Raw genomic sequence first — 18,887 nt, 5'->3', positions numbered from 1 at the left:
ACCTTCACACCCCAAACCCAAACCCAACCCGAACCTTCACACCCCAAACCCAATTCTCATCTCAAGATCATTCATCATTTTTACACTATACATATATATATATATATATATATATATATATATATATATATATATATATATATATATATATATATATATATATATTGTTCCGAATTCGCGCCTGCCGGCATGCGATCGGCTTCTCGACTCCAATGGCGGCCACCTCGCCCACCGGAACGGACAATTCTGTCGTGACCCTCTCGGAACAACGCCGGGAGCTAGTTACAGGTGGGGGTTTAACCCCACCACGACCATGCCAATTGCCCACACGCGCAGGATAGGGTTGCTCGCCAAATTCGATCTACCTAAGTACCTGCGCGGATGGTCGACCGGGCGATCGTACCTCGCCGCAGGCCGACTCCGGACACGAACCGCTTAAGCGGTCCGTTCTGTGCTGCAGTGATAACCGAGTGGTGTTATCGTCGGCCTTGACGGTTCCGATTAATTACTGGGCATATTAAGCCCACTACGAACCCTTTATGTGAAGCAAGATGGAGGGTCAATTAAAAGGAAGGAGACGAAGCGAAACGGGCACAGTTCAACATGCAAGCACTTTATTTACACGACACACGGAGAGCACACATATACAGTCAAACAGTCAAAATGCACATACAGCAATTAAAACAAAAGCAACAATGCATAGCTACAACCGAATAAGACGGACACACGGAAACACTTAAACAGTTCTACTTTACAAGACACGGCGCCACAAGATCCATACAAAAACCCCGAAAAGAAAATGGTGACTTCCCTTTGGGCCGTCGAGTCCCTCTCCCACGTCCGTCGGCGTGGTCGCGCCTGGCCGCGACTCCGTGCCCTGGCGTGGTAGGCGAGTCCTCTCTGGCATGCCTCGCGCCAGCACGTGTTGGCCGCTCGACGCCACGGACGGGGTTTCCGGCGCTATGCCAGCGCGGATAGAAGGGGGGGGGGAAACGTAGTTGCTCGAGGTCGCGGTGTGTGGAATGGCAGACGCTCCATCCCGCGACCGCCCCACAGAAGACCAAGTCAGCAGCCACCACGAAGAGAAGAGCGAGCCGGAAGAGCGGAAGAGGACGAAGAGAGCAAGAGCACCACCCAAGCCTTCCGCCCGTGTCCGACTTTAATAGCCCGGGGCTCCGCCCTTCACTCCGCCCCCATTTTCGGCTCCGCCTCCCCTCGAGCTTCTTGCAGAAGCTTCTCAAAGGGGGCGTGCCCTCACGCTTTCCCTTCACCCCGCTCCGTCCGGGGGCCGAGGGAGTCGGTTTTTGGCTTGGAGCCAGAGCATTATTCCCCCAAAAAGAGGCCCCCACCTTTTCTCAGCTTTGACCTTTGACCTGCATCGCTCTTCCGCCACTCCAAAGCGCGGGGAAGTCATACGGGAAAAACAGGCGGGAAAAATCCACGCGCCATCGTTGTGCCTTCTTCTTTCCCTCCTTGCGTTTTCTAGACGGTTTCCGCGTTGGAAACCGTCGTAGTGTGGACCGTGGAGGATGGCGTTCGTCAGCGGGGGTAGTGACGAAGACGGTGGTGGTTGTTGTGAGGGTAATTGTAGCGTGGTTGGCGTTGTGGCATAGTTGATGGCGGTTGTTGTTTGCGGGGAGGTTTGTCGTTTAAAATAACAATATAAAAAGAAAAACGGCTATCTCAAAGGATCGCAGCCCGAATGAATCACATAAATTCCCTCCAGACAACGCATTTGGGCTAACTACACATGTACTTAAGAGATATCTCACCTTCGGGACCTGAATGGTGGTTTGCGGATTTCCACAGCCATAACAATATATATATATATATATATATATATATATATATATATATATATATATATATATATATATATATATGTATATTTTTTAAAAACAACTCAACAAATTATTATTTTTTAAACAGTTTAATTTTTTTGAGCAGTTCAATAATAATAGAGGGTCAATACAGTCTTTCAACTCAACAAAGTTTTTTGTTTTGTTTTCTCCCAGTTCTGTCTAAAGAATGAAGTTTCAGTTGTTTCAAGTTTGAAGAAGTGGAAAGGAGGAGATTATATTGTAAATTTGTCTCAAGAAATCTCAGGTCTTCCCAGCACTTTCTTGATATTGCTGAAAAAGAATAAATAAACAAATACATGACGTGCCTAATGTCGAATTAAATAAAATGCAATTTCATAAATTTTTAATCAACTGAACTTACCACTCATCAAGCACCATCCAACCAAGAACGACATGGATCGAAAGGTTTAGAACTCTTATGGTCTCCAAGATAGAACATGCTTTTCGAGACTCCAAGGTGGGTCTCATATTTTGAGTCATCAAAGTCGAACTCGTTTTGTAGTCATCAAGGGAGAACTCGTTTCGCAGGTCTCTGAACACACATCAGCAAAGGGAAGTGAAAACCACTAAATATCACCGCCATCATAATCTTCATCCTTTTCATGCCTTCCGCCACAATCCTGGAAACACTGTATTCTCTCCAATGCTTTCTGCATCTCAGTTAAAATTTCCTTTTCTTTTTCCTTCAATTTCACGTCTTGATTTTCTTCATCACAAAGTCCCACTGGATTTGAATTAAAGTTTTTCAAAACAATTAATTTAATACAGTAAAAGTTTATTAATGAAAAAAGCTTAATTTACTTCTTTCTCATCAGTAAAGGTGATGTTTCGGCGAGAATCCACTCACCTTGGTCACGACAGATGATGAAGTGAGGAAGTAGGTTGAAAATTTCCACGTGACATCCAACCTGCTTCGATTTAATTACCAACATTCATCGATTTAGTGAATTTTAATGATCATTCTGGTGTACATTAACACTCATTACATGCCGGACTTTCACCAATTGGATGATCTGTTTGGTGTTTGTCTGGCTGAGAGTGCAGCAAAACACTCGCTTGCTCCCAACGCTTCTGAGACACAGACAGAATGGGACACGATGGGGGTGAAGAACATGTAGTTTTCCAAAGTTTGGAATAATTTGTAATGTAAGGCAAAAATCTTGGCAACTTACATTCCAACCAGGATGATGGTTTCATTTGAGAGGGTGGAGGAGAGTTAATGAGCACCTCTTCTGAGGGGTCTTTGGAAAAAAAAAAGAGATAAAATAATAAATACATTGATATTTCATCAGTTTGATGACTTGTTCAGGAAAGGACACAGAAGGGAATGCACTGATGGAACAGGTAATGACGAAAAGGTGAATAATCCAGTCAAGGAGAGTTAAACTTCTTGCGATTTAACCTGCACAGCAATGACCATATCAATAAGTTACCTTCCCACCAAAATTATAATTACAATTATCTCCACAATTAAGAACATTCTTCTTCGGAGAAGGAAGTATTAACAGCAGTGTCTGTAAAAGAACAAGTGTCAATATGTAGTTCAGCTTAACGTTCCGATTTTGGGGTTTGCTGTGTTTGCACCCAGTGTGTTCACCCCAAACTGCCCCAAAGTATTGAAGAGTGCTTACGTGTTGAAGGTCCTGCATGTGGTATGACCCGTCAACACCGTGCTCTTTCTGCTATTGCTGTTGCAGCCCCTCAATATCATGTTCCTTCTGTTGATGTTGCAGCCAGTGATCATAATGAGGGTTCTGCTTTTTTTGCATCCCCTCAACACCATGCTGCTTCTCTTGTTGCTGTTGTTGCTCCTTTCGATCCTGTTGACCCTGAAGTCCTTCAGATCCCACATGACCCTTTAAACTCTGAGAGATCCTTTGACCCCGCAGATCCTTTAGACCTGTTGAGACCCCGTAGACTCACTTAAATCCCTTGTTTTTAGAGCCCATATGACCTTTCCACCCTTTGAACTGCTTCCACCCTTTTAGAACCCTTAAAACACACACCACACAAACATCAAAATCGTCTTTTTGCAACACAGACGACTCTTTTCAGCAGGTGATGTGCGAACACAACCCACCCAGAGGGTGGGTAAACTGTGCTAGTAACCGCATCTTATGGAAAACTACTTGGAAAAACTAAAATGAAAAAAATGAAATCAAATTCCTGGAAGTTGTGCAACACAAAATTGAGCCTCTCCCCCTCCTTCCTTTCGAACCTGGTGTTCCCTTTCCTCAATTAGAATCGTCATTGGAACAAAGAGATTTGTCGTCTCCATCCACACAATGAGATCCGTCATCATCGTCACAATCACATTCATCGTCTCCATCCTCCAAATCGCATTCATCGTCTCCATCGTCACAATAACATCTGTTGTCATCGTCACAATCACATTCATCGTCTCCATCGTCACAATCACATTCGTCATCTTCTGAATCCAATGTGTCATTGTCATCATCATTATCATCTTCCACATCCTTATCCTCCCCATCAGGCTCATCTTCTCCATTCACTTTCTTGTCCTTTCTGTGAACACACAAGAATAACCAAACTTCGTTTTCGAGAACATTTCTCTGTGGAGCAAAAAATGTTTGAATCAGAGTTTAATTCAGGATTTTATTCCGCGACTGGTGTTACAGCATTCTGAGTTTGCCTTCCACCATTTTGGATCACTGTCATTGCAGAAGACCAGATATATAAACTCCAATAACAATATATTCATCAGTGGAGAGGTCCATCGGGATCATCATTTGCTGTTCTTAATTTGAAAATCAAGAATAAAATGAAGACTTGTGAAGAGCTTTACCGGAGCCGTTTGTTCATCCGTAAATTAATCGTCCAAAGCGATTTGATGAAAAATATCACGATGGAGATGATCCCGACAGCATATTCAAATCTCCCACATAGCAACACGAGCTCTCCAACGTCCATCGGGCCAAAGATGGAACCTTCCCCAAAGATCTGTGGACACGGATATAACAAGTTTAATAAATTAATGTTATTTCAATGAAAACAGGAATCAATTTTCCTTCATAACAATCCATAAATGGGATCCTTTCAAACTGAAGTTGAAACGACATTCTGACCACAGGCCCAGCAAACGTATCGAACATTCCAGAACAGGTGTGGTTTCCTTGTAACAAGAGTTAAGAGTGCATTTATTCACATCGTAATCAAACCGTCAGTATTTCTTGAATCTCACAATCTGCTCCGTTCCTATAACTTCCTTTTCATACTAATCAATGGGATATTTAAACCTTTACCCTCCGTCCATCAGCAACGGTCTTTCTCTCCGTTTCCCACTTACCTGGTAAGACTTCCTTATAGCCCAGACTCCAGGACGCACTTGGAGGTGTGCTGGAAACATATTGTGGCATCCACGGGACTTGAACAGTCCCGCCAACGTAGAATGAGCCGAAACGATGGAGGCGGTTTATTTATTTATAACCCAAAGATGGCGGTTCTAATCGCTCTACCGCAAACGGGACGAGGAAGGTGGCACGAGTCGCTTTTCACTGAGTTGATGACGTTTATTTGTTTTTATTATTAACCAGAAATAACAAGACTCGGCAAGAAGAGGGATCCGGGGCGATTCGACGGGATGGTGTGGGATCGGGCGTGGGGAAAACACAGACAATTCCAATGAATATACAGATCTCAAACCCTCTAAGGCGCCAAGTACACACACACACACACACACACACACACACACACACACACACACACACACACACACACACACACACACACACACACACACACACACACACACACACACACACAAAACGTAGCTACTTCTGGTGGTCAGGCTGGACCGTGGTGTGGACGCAACTGTCCCTGGATCAGCGTCGGATGAGCTGGCCTTGCTCTCGTCAGGGGGGGTGGGGGGTGCAGGAGAAACCGTGGTGCTGTCAACCTCCTGGTCCTGGCCCAAGTCTGCTCACAGCTGCCAGGGAACCAGTTCTGGCGCCAAATTGCGAGCAGGAGAGGGAGGCAGGTCCGCCCGCCGTTCGACCCCGTACTCCGAGTCAGCAGAACCCCAGAGCCAACCAAGGTGAGGCACGAGGCTCAGCAAGGCTCCAAGACACGATGAAGAACACGATCGAATCAGCACAACAACAAGTACGCTTCCCGCGCAACAGCCTTCACACCAAAAAAACACGATCTTTTTGTCCCGATCTTCTTCCTCTTCCTTTTCGACCCCGAACAGAACCTTTTTATCCTCCTGTCCTCGTCACTTCCAATCGAGCCGTTTTATTGGCCCACCGCCGTCGCCTTCCGCCAATCGTGATCACGGGGCGGAGCCATCCGCAGCCCTGTCCTGTGACGTCACGGCCAGCCTCCAGGGACTACTAAAAGGGGTTTACGCAGACACACTTACCCTATCCCGTGTCCCTATCTAATTACGTGACAATTATCATTTCCCCCTTGAAGAAATGAACATTTACTAGACAACATATCACCACTGAATTGCTACTTATTACATCGAGATCCTGGTATACTCGAACAGCATGGCATACCTAATTAAACATCCTAATTACCCTTTGAATGCATACCCCCCCTCAAACGTAACAATATCCTCTTGAAATTCTTTGAAAAAACTCAAGAGCACAACAAGATACGACCACATCGTCGCAGCGAATGCGGCAGAATGGTCAAAATGTTCTAAAAGGTAAACAAACAATGCATCCCGACGATGGTCTTTGTGACGCTGCAAGCATCGTTGTCATGGTAACCGCATTTTGGTTCTAAACAAACCCATTTCAGTTTTCCTTGCATCGTCATCCCATGTATTATAACATGTAATTGTATTATGGTTTGTAATATTGGTGTACAGGTTGGCCTGAAAGTCGTTTTACCCCTCCCCAGTAAAGCATTCGTTCTTAAACCCTGAATATACAGGTTTTATTGTGCATCACTGTACTGACAATGTAAATCAATTATTTTATTGGTCAACATGGACCAAAAGTTCATCATAGGCCAAAGGTCAACAACTTAGGTGAGCTTTCTAAAATGCTCAATTTACATCCGATTGACTTGAAATTTGAAGAGGAATTATATTTCAGGTCACTGAATTCAACGAGCCGATTATTTTTGAGGTCAATATGGACCAAAAGTTCAACATAGGCCAAAGCTCAACAACTGAGGTGGTATTTCTAAAATCCTCAAATTTCATCCGATTTAATTGAAATTTGAAGAGAAGTTATATATTTGAGGTCAAATAATTCAACCAGCTAATTATTTTTGAGGAAAACATTTTTTGAGGTCAACAATGTTGACTGAATTTCCAAAATTGTCAATTTTCATCAGATTGACTTGAAATTTTAAGAGAATTTGCACATCAGGTCACTGAATTCAACCACCAATTCCACATTCCACATTGTTACACATCCCACAAGATGACGCCGTGACAGCTTATCACCACCAAAAGAATTGTACATGTCATGAAGATCCACCGAATTCCAAAATGACCCTTATATCTTGTTCCATTTCCTCGACAACCTGCAAGAAGGCTGTGTCAGCATCGGCAGAGGTGTTTTTCCTTTTGGTGGCGGCTTCTATAGCTCTTGGTGACACGAAGGAATTATCGCAATCAAGATGATATTGTGCATCAGCGGCGTGCAAATCAGAGACTGCCCCTTGGACTCGAAGACGTACGTCGTGAGCGCCGGTCACAAACCGTCAAAATACTTTGCTTAAATGGCATGCGATTCTTCCCTCAATCGGCTGTTCTACATTGTATCACTTTTCTCCATCGCTGGGGATTTCGAGAATCAATCTGTTCACATTGATTGCCGCAGAAGATACAGTGCGTTTCGAAATCGAATTCACCTGAATGAGAACGTCGTGTGTTTTTTTTTGTGGAGGAGCTTCATGCTTGTCTAAGTGTTCATGCCTCTTCATATGGTGTTCGGATGTATCCGTGGATACGCAGCTTTTGTGACACAGAATGGACTGAGAATCAGTTAGTTTATCATGAAGCAAATCACCTCTACGTGTACTACTTCTGATGATTGTTTCTATTCTAGTTCTACCGGCAGGTAGCAGCTTCTTGGAAGCATTAGAGCAGTTAAAGAAGCAAGATGTACTCTCTTCGGAAGAAGCCATGGCCAACTTTTGGCACCATCACCTGAAAACCTACATGAAGTTTGATTACTAATTGTCGAGGCAAACTCTACGACGCAATGAATGAAAAGGTGAGATGAGCGGAGAAAGTGCGGAAAAAGTACATGAAGCTGGACCATTCAGCGTAATAACGTGAACATATTTCAGCACATAGGGTCAACGATCACGATGACGAACACGAGAAATTAACTCAAAATCGGAGAGACAAACTCCGCGAGAAGTTCGCGAAAAGACAACAAAATGGCGGCTCCATGACAGCATGCCTGCAGCCCACCTCTCCTGATGACACCCAGGTGGCAGCACCTGCTCTCTGACTACGTACGACAAGCGCTGATTGCAAATCGTGCGCGACACGGAAAAGGTGAAAAGTACAATCAGAGAAGATTATTTACTTGTATGACAACTCACACCTGCGATCCCCCCCGCCGCCTACGCCCGCACACATTAATATGGGTAAGGTAGAGCAGGAATCATCTTTTTATGATGACGAATGCTTCTACCAGCTGGATTGCGTTTTCCTTGTATTCATTGACACTGAAAACATAGTAGCAGAAATAATTATTATGCTTATATCGGGGTCTGTTATAAAATATTGGCAAAAAAACAGCCTTTTTCGGTGATCGGTGGCCGCCATCTTGAAAGTATGACACAGGTGTTATCTGTACAACTTTAATTTTGTCATTATCGGATTCCTTGACCATGAAAATATAGTAGTAGACACCAAAATTGTGTTTGTCAGTGCATTAGAAGTGAAGATAATTATAGCCCAAAACAGAATTTATCGAAAGTCGGTGGTGACCATTTTGTTTCTTGCCTCCAAAAAAATTCCTCAAGGATGCGAGTCTAGCACCTGGCTGATTCTGATTCCGGATAGCTCAGAGATGATGAATCAACCCCAAAAACTTCATAATTACGCTAAAGCACGCTTTTCCCTGAAATGACTGTTTGGCATCGATACCAGAAGACCACGAGTGGAGCGAAGCTATCTCGGGTTCCCATCAGACTCCCCGGATTCGTAGGCCGTCGCACACGGATATCTCCGTGACGCGGCAGGTCGCTAACCGACCGTGAACGCCAATAACTCAACCACGTGACTGAGGGTTTTCCGTATAAATTGATTATGTAATTAATCACGTGACCTAATTACCGGGGACACGCCATCAGTACGCCTTGTCTGAACCGGGTCACCTTACCGGGTCAGATGCAGCTGAGCGACACTGCCAGGGACGTGCCGGCTAAAAGAACGGATCGTTGGGAATAAAGTCCCGGCTCGGCTCGGATACGGACTGGAGTTGCATTTTCTTAATAATGTATTTGAGAGTAATAAAACAAATAATAAAATATTGAATCTTGATATTAAAACAAATATATTAAACCTGAAATGAAAATTTACTCAAATCTGATAATATGATTCTTTATGTTTAAATATGCATCCATTTGGAATAAACATAATTATATTTTTCCTTTGTATGGAAAGACACCCGTCCATTAAAATTTGTGAACAGGTTGAACTTTGCCGGTAAGTTGAATTCAGTAAGAAGAATTGCCTATCATTTTAAAGCTATCCAAAGGAATTTTTTTTATACAAGACACCAACAAGTTGGAATGTGGATTTAAGAAGGTGTCCAGATGTATTCACTAAGCTCAAGTCGCTTCAAGATAATATATCTTCCCAGTCTGGGAGAAGCAGACTGACTTTTAACTTACATACGAGAGAAACTTATCTTTAATGTCCAAACTTATCCATGACCGACCGCGCTACCCAGTACGTTTTGGGGGGGACGCTCCACTGAACGATCCCTCCTTGAGAGTCTCCTGCTTGACTACGGTGCCGGCGCAGCGTCTGCGCCGTCAGGTGTGAGGGAGGGCGGTAGGTGGAGCCAGCGGCGAGAAGGCGGAGTCAGCACGCGAGGTCAAAGGTCGAGAGACAGACAGATGGGGGGGGGCGGATCCTGACGGCGAATGTCGGGATTCCAGAGAAAGGAAGGCGAAGATCGAGAGCGAGTGGGCGGAGTGACAAACGGGACTGGCGGAGCAGCAGGCGCATGCAGAGATCGATCCAAGGTCAGACAAAGAGGAAGAGGACGACTCTTCGTGTGAATGTTTATATGAATGTGTATGTGAATGTGTATTCATTCATTCACGTTAACATTCACATTAACATTCACATTAACATTCACGAAGAATGACGGCTTCGCGATTCGTCCTTTATTGGCCCTGCGGTGCACCCTAACCCTAACAGCTCGCGGCACTGGCGGTCCAGGTTAATCCCCCCGACCCAATTTGTGGTAACGGGCGGTTAACACTGCCATCCCAGATGGTCGAGCGGTCTTCTCCTTATTAGGAGGTGGACACGTTGATTCTCGGAGATTATCACGCGTGCTTGAAGGGCATGAGGCAATAGCCGTGCGACTTGGACACAGAAATGGATGCACAGCACAGGGGGGTTTATACTTGAACCCCATGACAAATACATGGTTGTAGTTACTTAAAATGAACACATTTAATGAAAATAGACAGATATTTAGAAAGGACAACAATTCAGAATGTTATAATACGTGAGATAAACTAAAGTCGAGGCACCTCCACACACAGACTTAAATACAGTCAAGGGGAAACTAAATAAAAGAAAATCCTTCCTTTAATCTGGCACTGAGCTTGTTCCAGAGATGGTCTTTCTGGAACTTCGAATCGAGGCGCTTCAATTTGCACGTGTAGACGCGCACAAAATGGTGCCAAGTCACTTCTCTCGCAATGGGACAAACGTACGTCAGACAATTCGTGAGCGGTGTTCAACACCAAGGCTCGGAGACCCTGTGCAGCTGCTTCGTGCGTCGATCGTCCTCCCCGACCTGCTATTTGACACACAAGAGGCTCGGGGTCGGCTCCTCACGATCCAACCAAGAGCCAAAGACCAGCATCCTCCTTCACCACGCGAGCCAAATCGCCTCAACACGAATACAAGAATCGTGACGTCTTCTTCATGCATCGAAGGAAAGCCAGCCAGCAATAAAGCCCTGTTCGTACACGCCATCTCCTATGTTCTTTCTCCACCATGTGCGTCCCTCACTCCGCACTCATGTGTTCCTTCCCTCAACACAACTCTGACTGACTGAACTCGTCCATGCGCTCTCCCGATCTCTCGCCTCTGACTGACATCACCTCGAACCACCGTTTCGTCCACCGGGGCATGGCTTGCTCGCGCGAAACCCAGGAAGGTGGGGCATCTGCACGCTCGGCACGTTTGGTTACCTTCTGATTTCACGCCCATCAATCATTAGCCTTAGGGGCGTGACTTCGCTTGCCGTCACTCTTGGAAGCGAGGCTTCTGCCTGGTCGGCACGTTTGGCTCGCTTGTAAATATCTGCTGCTCTTCCTCCGCTCCAATCGGTTCTTCTGACCACATCCTTGTCAAAGTGGACATCTCTCTGGCTATTATCAGAGAACCACCTCACCGCCGTCGAGTCTGGCATTTCACTCAAGTCGACTGGCAGGGTCTCCAAGCAGCCCTCAAACTTATCGACTGGTCTCCTATCGCTACTTTCTCCAACATCAACTCATCCTGGGAATTCTTTCAAAGAAACTTGCTCTCCCTCATGCACAGATTTATCCCCTCTCGTGTTCAGTTGTCCGACCCTTCCTCCGGCACTTGGTTCACTGAAGCTTGTGGGGAGGCAGTTGTCCTGAAACAACTTGCCTTTGCCTCATGGAAAGCAAACCCAACTGTGGGCAATCTCAGTTCCTTCCATAAAGCTCGGAACAAGTGTGTATCTACCCTCAGGAGAGCCAGAAAACAACATCTTTCTCATCTCAAGTCTGAACTCTCAAACCTCTCTCCCTCCTCAAAATCCTGGTGGCGTTTAATAAAATCTGTTTCTGGTGTATGTTCCCCCTCCAACCCCTCCCTTACCTCAAATGGCCGCACTACTGATTCCACACGTGATAAAGCTGAATGTCTAAACTCGGTGTTTGCAGCTAAATGTTGTGTCCAAAACCCATCACTTTCTCTACCCACCTTACCCAGTCGCACCAAACTGTCCCTGGACTCTGTGTCCTTTTCTCCTGACAAGGTGGAGAGCTTGCTGTCAAACCTCGACTCAGATTCTGTAACCAGTGCATCCGGCATCAGCCCACATGTCCTAAAAACCTGCTCCTCTGCTCTTGCTCACCCTCTCTCTGTTCTATTCACCCTCTCATTTGCTCAAGGCCATCTGCCATCTGCTTGGAAATCAGCAAACATCACTGCCCTGCACAAAAAGGTGCAAAAACAGATCCCTGCAACTACAGACCAATCAGCCTTCTCCCAATCATCAGCAAGGTTATGGAATCCATCATCGCTTCAGACATCAAATCCTTCCTCTTCTCCAATGGCTTGATTTCTGATCATCAATTTGGTTTCAGACCAGGTCACTCTGCCCTGGATATGCTGCTTCAGCTCTCCCAACAATGGATGGAAGCCCTCATATCAATGCCAGACAGGAAATCCGAACCGTATCCCTGGACATATCACGTGCTTTTGACTTAGTCTGGCACCCTGCCCTGCTCACCAAACTCTTCCTATGGTATCCAAGGCCATCTCCACTCATGGCTCGCAGACTTCCTCTCCTGTCGCAGTCACCGTGTGGCCCAACATGGAGTTCTTTCATCCCCCCCTTCCTGTCCAGGCTGGAGTTCCTCAAGGTAGCGTTCTGGGCCCTGTTCTTTTTCTGGGTTTCTTCAATGATCTCTCCGACTCTCTGGAAAATCCATATAATCAACCGCTGCACCAAGTACACGGTACCGTCCAGTAACAGTAAAATGCAGTGTCGCCCCTCCCTCCGGTAATGCAATGCCATTTACCCGACCACGTGAACCAGGACAGATGACGCGGCCACGACGATACCATATCCCATCCAACCCTGGCACGTCTTGCACCGCGTGTGCACACGGGTATCGTCGTCTTTCATCACCCACCGCTGGTGTAGCCCCCCAAAGTGGCGCCGCTGGCCCCACCAGTCCAAGCCGCACAGCAGGAGTGCGCAACTCACGAACCTCGACCCTGCACCCGTTCGAATCTCAGCGTAGCCTAAGCACGTGTCCGGAGGTACCCCCGGCGTTGCCTGGCCAGCAGCTATTGAACGCAACACGCCAACCGCCAATCCCGAAAACCTAATCTCCACCCCAAAGTTCACTTCCTCAGGGTCGTTCCCTGGAGCTATTGGGTATCCCTGGGCCATTGTCCACTCTGCCGCTCCGTGGTACGTCCGTGGGTGGACACTACTCTCCAACTGTGGCAACCCTATGTTATCGGTGTACCGGGTGTTTTGAGCGGTTTCTATCTTCATTCGTGGATTGGCACTTGCTGCGATCGTCCCTCCCATATGTCCACGCGTGTCTTGGGCACCATACATTCTGTCTCGTCCCAAAGCATACAAATCTTGCATCGATCCCACCCCGTAGTCCCACTCCCCCAACTCCCCTTGAGTTGTTGACAGGGCCAACACCTCCTGCATTGAGCGCATGACTCCCGGCCCTGGGTTGGCCTCAACGTCACCATCATCGGTTAATTTCTTAACCCACTCTCCAGCCAAACCTTGGCTGAAGAGGCTACGCTCAGCGCCACCCAGCTGAGACCACCGCATCAATACAGGAGTTATCGAGGCCATCAGATACTGGGGGAATTTATTCGTACTCCGAGCTAATTAACACCGCACCACCCCCCAAGTAGTGACACTTAACACTTCAGCTCACAGTTTCCCCACTTAATTACATTGAGATGTCTCCTACACGTCCACGGACAAAACAACTCTATTCAATACTAAATTTCCGATTAAATTCCAACATCTACCCCCACAATCGCAACGATGTAGTACTGTCGGACCCGACATTCGCAGTTCTGCTATTCGCGGACCCCGCATATTCGCCGTTCATAAAATTGTGACCTGCTTCTACATTCGCGGACCTGTATCTGCGTATTCACGGTTTTTCATGGGATTTTAGATTTTCCCTTATTCGCGGGTTTTTTCAAGATTCGGCATATGAAATAACAAGTATATAAAAGAGGCCTAACCAATAACACTGAAGAAGATCACACAGTGATCACACGTGGATGGATCACTCACCTTCACAAAGTTGTAATCATGTCCTTTACAACTTCTCTTGCCATCATGAACAAAGACAGCATATAGGTGGTAAAATATGGGCGGTCCGTCTGGCTGGTACAGGTGTGGACGCGGGTCGAACTTTTCCACAAATTGGAAGTTCTGCAGACAAATAATAAAATCATCAGATGTCAAAAGTTCAAACACCATTTCAGCCCAAATCAGAATGTCCTTGGACTCCTTGCGACTTCTTAGCAGGTGTATCAGACATCTCAGAGTAAACCTGGTCACGTAGTGAGCACCTTTTGGAATCGTACTTGATGAGGTCTTTGATCGGAAACAAAAGTCACATCTGATTGTGCGAGTGTCATGGTGTGTTGGTGTTCTCGATATGGACTAAAGTACCTTTGAGCTCTTTCCCCAGTGAAACAGCAGGATTGCTTTCGTATGAGAATGAGGACATTCGTGGGTTCATGAATAGTGCTGGCCATTGCGACTGGTCTCTTCGAGTTACACCTGGAAATCATCACCAGAACCCCATTAAACATGATTGTGAGATTTAGAGAAACATCACTGAAGGCTCAAGTCAGGTGTTAATCAATCCTCGGGATAGTTTTTTTTTTGAAGACAGGTGGTGTTGAGAAATGTTTCCAATGTCTTGAAGATCCTTCCTTGCACAATCCACACCAACCGTGCGGCGAACCCCAAACATTTCTTTGTAAGTGCGTGTTTGCGTGGCTTGTCCGTGTGATAGAGAGGAAAAGGTCAGAGATTAAGGGATGACACACGGGATGAAAAAGACCTCGCTATGAGAGTACCCCACAACGCTGTTCATCCCATTTACCCACTCGACATGAGGCGAGGACTGAACTACACGAATACTAATGAAGTAACTGCCTTGGGATGACTCGCTGTATGTTGTGTGCCATTGCTTTCGAGGCATGCGGTTTCACAGAACCGCAACAAGTATGCATTACCGAACAAGGATGAGGTGAACGTCGACCGAGGTGACTTACCGTCTGTGTAATCAATGGTGCCACAATTAAAACAGGGACATAAAATAACAAACTGGGAAATGTGGGCAAAGCGCACGTCACGAACAAATTCTCTGATCTACATCAACGATTCGAATCCATTTATCAAAGGACGAGTCCGAAGCCACGAAGACGACGTTGAAAGAACAAAGAAATGTGCTCCACAACACACAACCGCCCCTTGACAATCACTTCAAGCGAAATGAACATAACTGCTCCGCGACACAATGTTATTGTCACCATGGTAACAATCACCCGACTGTTCTCTTGTTTTATCTCTCCCACGATTTTAACTCCATTGTTTGATGTTCCACTTTACTCCAAATCGTACACTAATTAATTTGCAAAACACGGCTCGCAACAAAACAACCAAAAACTATTATCGACGTCGACAAATGGTTCTGATGCTAACGACACTACCCAGGCACTACATACTGATCCTGAATACACGTGTCTGCGGCTTGATCATTCTTTACCGAGTATATTGATGAGAGATTTACTTTGAAATTTTAAAGAAACGTGCCCTTTACCTTATCATTGATTTCATCGTATTTATTTCGTTTTCTCCGTTGTAAAATTAAAAATAAACGAGATGCGAAAAATATTTACTTGCGTTTTGCTGGAAACAAATCTTTTCTTTGTTTATGGGCTTGCAGGATGGTTAAGAGGTGTGCACACTCGCCTCTCCGGTGTGTGGTGTCTCGCCCTATTGCTCTAATGGTACGTTACATGAGATCACGTGCTGTGCGGATCAATTCGTCATCACGTGGGCTGGGGGAGGACGGAAGGCCTTGTGGCTCCTATTTTTACGTGCATGATTTGTACATCTGTTCAGATAATAATTGGGCGTGGTTTAAAAACCAGAAACATCCAATCAACTCCCAGTATTTTTCACGTCCCTCGAGCAATTTTGTTGAAGAATAAGGCGAATCCGTGCTCTCGTGGTGGTTCTTTAGCCGCAAAACATGGACCGTGGCTTTAATCAGCCACCAGTTCTTCACAGTTTGTCTCTCCCCCGACCCCGGGACGATCGTCGGAGTTCTTCCTCACTACCCGTGAGATACTCGCGTGGACCGAACAAAATTTTGGACTTCTCGTGTACTGCATTTTATTCCGCTACTGGCGTTACAGCATTCTGAGTTTGCCTTCCGCCATTTTGGATCAGTCATTGTAGAAGATTCGCTTTAAACGCAGTGCGCGTATCAGCCCCCGGGGTATCGGTATTTTCTTCACTCTTGCCGTGTGGATTAAACCCCGATCGTGTCAGCCCCCCGGGGTATTCATATTTTCCTGCTGAAACTCAACATCTCGGGAATTTTTCTCGCGTTTCGATGTGTTCAACGTTCGTGGAGCGTATCTCGGACCACGGGACTACCTGCATTCGTCTCGCCACGATTCGACCACCTGCGAGTCGAAATTATTGTTACGTTTGAGCGGGGGGGGGGGTATGCCTTCAAAGGGTAATTAGGATGTTTAATTAGGTATGCCATGCTGTTCGAGTTTACCAGGATCTCGATGTAATAAGTAGCAATTCAGTGGTGATAAGTTGTCTAGTAAATGTCCATTTCTTCAAGGGGGAAATGATAATTGTCACGTAATTAGATAGGGATACGGGATAGGGTAAGTGTGTCTGCGTAAACCCCTTTTAGTATTCTCTGGAGGCTTGCCGTGACGTCACAGGACAGTGCTGCGGATGGCTCCGCCCCGTGATCACGATTGGCGGAAGGCGACGGCGCAGGGCCAATAAAACGGCTCGATTGGAAGTGATGAGGACGGGAGGATAAAAAGGCTCTGTTCGGGGAAAAGGTGAAGAGGAAGAAGATCGGGACAGAAAGACTGTTTTTTTGGGTGGAGGTTGTTGTGCTGAGAGCGTGCTTTTTGTTGGGCTGTTTTCGATCCTGGTTTTCACCGTGTCTCGAGGCCTTACTGAGCCTCGTGCCTCACCTTGGTTGGCGGCGGGGGTACGGGGTCGAACGGTGGGCGGACCTGCCTCCCTCTCCTGCTCGCAACTTGGCGCCAGAGCTGGTTCCCTGGTGGCTGTGAGCAGACTTGGGCCAGGACCAGGAGGTCGATAGCACCACGGTGTCTCCTGCCCCCCTGACGAGAGCAAGGCCAGCTCGTCCGACGCCAATCCAGGGACTGTTGCGTCCACACCACGGTCCAGCCTGACCACCAGGAATAGCTACGTTGTGTGTGTGTGTGTGTGTGTGTGTGTGTGTGTGTGTGTGTGTGTGTGTGTGTGTGTGTGTGTGTGTGTGTGTGTACCTGGCGCCTTAGTGGGTTTGAGATTTGTATATTCATTGGAATTGTCTGTGTTTTCCCCACGCCCGATCCCACACAATCCCGTCGAATCGCCCCGGATCCCTCTTCTTGCTGAGTCTTGTTATTTCTGGTTAGAGGAATAAACGTTATCAACTCAGTGAAAAGCGACTCGTGCCACCTTCCTCGTCCCGTTTGCGGTAGAGCGATTAGAACCGCCATCTTTGGGTTATAAATAAATAAACCGCCTCCATCGTTTCGGCTCATTCTACGTTGGCGGGACTGTTCAAGTCCCGTGGACGTCACATTATTAATTAATTTTGATGCACCCACCCTTCACAGCAATGGACATTCTCTCCCAGCAGGAAGTCTAGTTTCATAAACTGACCTGGGGATTCCTCTACACCTGAAACATTCTGTTGAAGGGCAGGGTCATGGGTCAAGGTTGTGGCCTCTCTGAGCACACAATAGTTATTGTGACGTCAGAGCACACCTCTAGTACCCCTCCACAGGTTTTTGTGTTTTATCGTTTACTCTGGTTCACCTGCCCCCAGTGGACGGCACAAAGAGGAAAATTAAATCGAAAAATATTTCATGAAAAACTCAAATCTCAACCGGGATAACGAGGGGAACATCCCTCATTGGCTCGTGTCTGTTTGACTCGTACTGGCAAGTCAAGCTCTTCACTGAAGGAGAAGCATCAACTTATTTTGGCAGCAGCTGTTTGTTGAGCTGCAACTTCAAATGGGGTTGCATGTACTGTTGTCCCACGAGGGACTTGCATGAGAGGAAGCTTTGAGCTGGTGAACCGTTCCTCGTACAAATACTTTGTTCGCCTTTTCACATCATCTTGCATCAGGGTAGGTTGTGACTCTGGAACTGGTGGTGTTGGGATGATGGTGGCTGAGAAGTTGGTGGAGAAGGTGTTGGAGGTGAGGATGGTAAATACAAGAGTGATAGTCTTAAAGGAGGAATACTTAGTGGCTAAACGTGGGGCAAGAAGGGAAGTTTACAAGGCTAAAAAATGAGTACAGGATTCACTTTCAGATGTGTTGAATTATGCAGATAGTAGAGGGGAGACATTTAGGATCACAAAGCAAATGATCAGTCGAAATAAGGATCTCATCGGAGAACAATGGGTGAAGGATGATATGGGAAATTGACCGGTTGACTCTGGGAAGATTAGAAATGCTTGAAGGAGTTACTATGAGCACCTGCTAAATGAGGAGTTCCCTTGGAACAGGGATATTCTGGAGGCAGTGGAGCCGGTGCAGGGCCCACCACCCCTGTGAGATACAGAATGAATGGGTGAAGAAAGCCATCGATGAAATGAAGGATGGTAAAGCGGTGAACAGCACTGGTATTGTCCTGGAGATGCTGATTACAGGGCCGTCTTGACAGCATTGTAGGAAGTCAGACCTACTTGATTCGTGTAATAACACAATTCATAGTCGAAAATCACGAGACATCAGTCACTCTTTCTTCTTCAAAGTGTCTTCTCCTTCGAAGTGTTGTCATTAAACGTT

The 18,887-nt window shown here is 46.2% G+C and overlaps 2 protein-coding genes and 2 long non-coding RNA genes across 5 annotated transcripts in view; 2 read left to right on the top strand and 2 right to left on the bottom strand.

Annotated features, from left to right (window-relative positions):
• Positions 1-18,887, top strand: part of LOC147007830 (CCR4-NOT transcription complex subunit 9-like) — a 158,577-nt gene that overhangs the window by 40,133 nt on the left and 99,557 nt on the right. The window lies entirely within an intron of this gene.
• LOC147007834 (uncharacterized) overlaps positions 1-18,887 on the top strand; it is a 43,516-nt gene that overhangs the window by 19,397 nt on the left and 5,232 nt on the right. The gene's annotated exons all lie outside the window — the stretch shown is intronic.
• On the bottom strand, positions 1,948-3,679 carry LOC147007836 (uncharacterized). The gene is made up of 5 exons (XR_015053861.1): positions 3,494-3,679; positions 3,035-3,103; positions 2,710-2,933; positions 2,224-2,394; positions 1,948-2,132 (listed from the first exon to the last, which is right to left on the bottom strand). It is a non-coding gene; the product is annotated as an uncharacterized LOC147007836 (long non-coding RNA).
• Positions 3,725-5,023, bottom strand: LOC147007835 (uncharacterized). Its single transcript, XM_085866350.1, has 2 exons — positions 4,669-5,023; positions 3,725-4,388 (listed from the first exon to the last, which is right to left on the bottom strand). Exons 1-2 carry the CDS (start codon positions 4,791-4,793, stop codon positions 4,097-4,099), a joined length of 417 nt encoding a protein of 138 aa, XP_085722476.1. The 5' UTR covers positions 4,794-5,023; the 3' UTR covers positions 3,725-4,096.

Source organism: Eptatretus burgeri, chromosome 24, assembly GCF_056783735.1.
Source record: "Eptatretus burgeri isolate ZD-2024b chromosome 24, Ebu_testis_v1, whole genome shotgun sequence".
NCBI lineage: Eukaryota > Metazoa > Chordata > Myxini > Myxiniformes > Myxinidae > Eptatretus > Eptatretus burgeri.
Note: the sequence above shows the minus strand (reverse complement) of the source record. Positions and strands in the feature narration are given on the sequence as shown.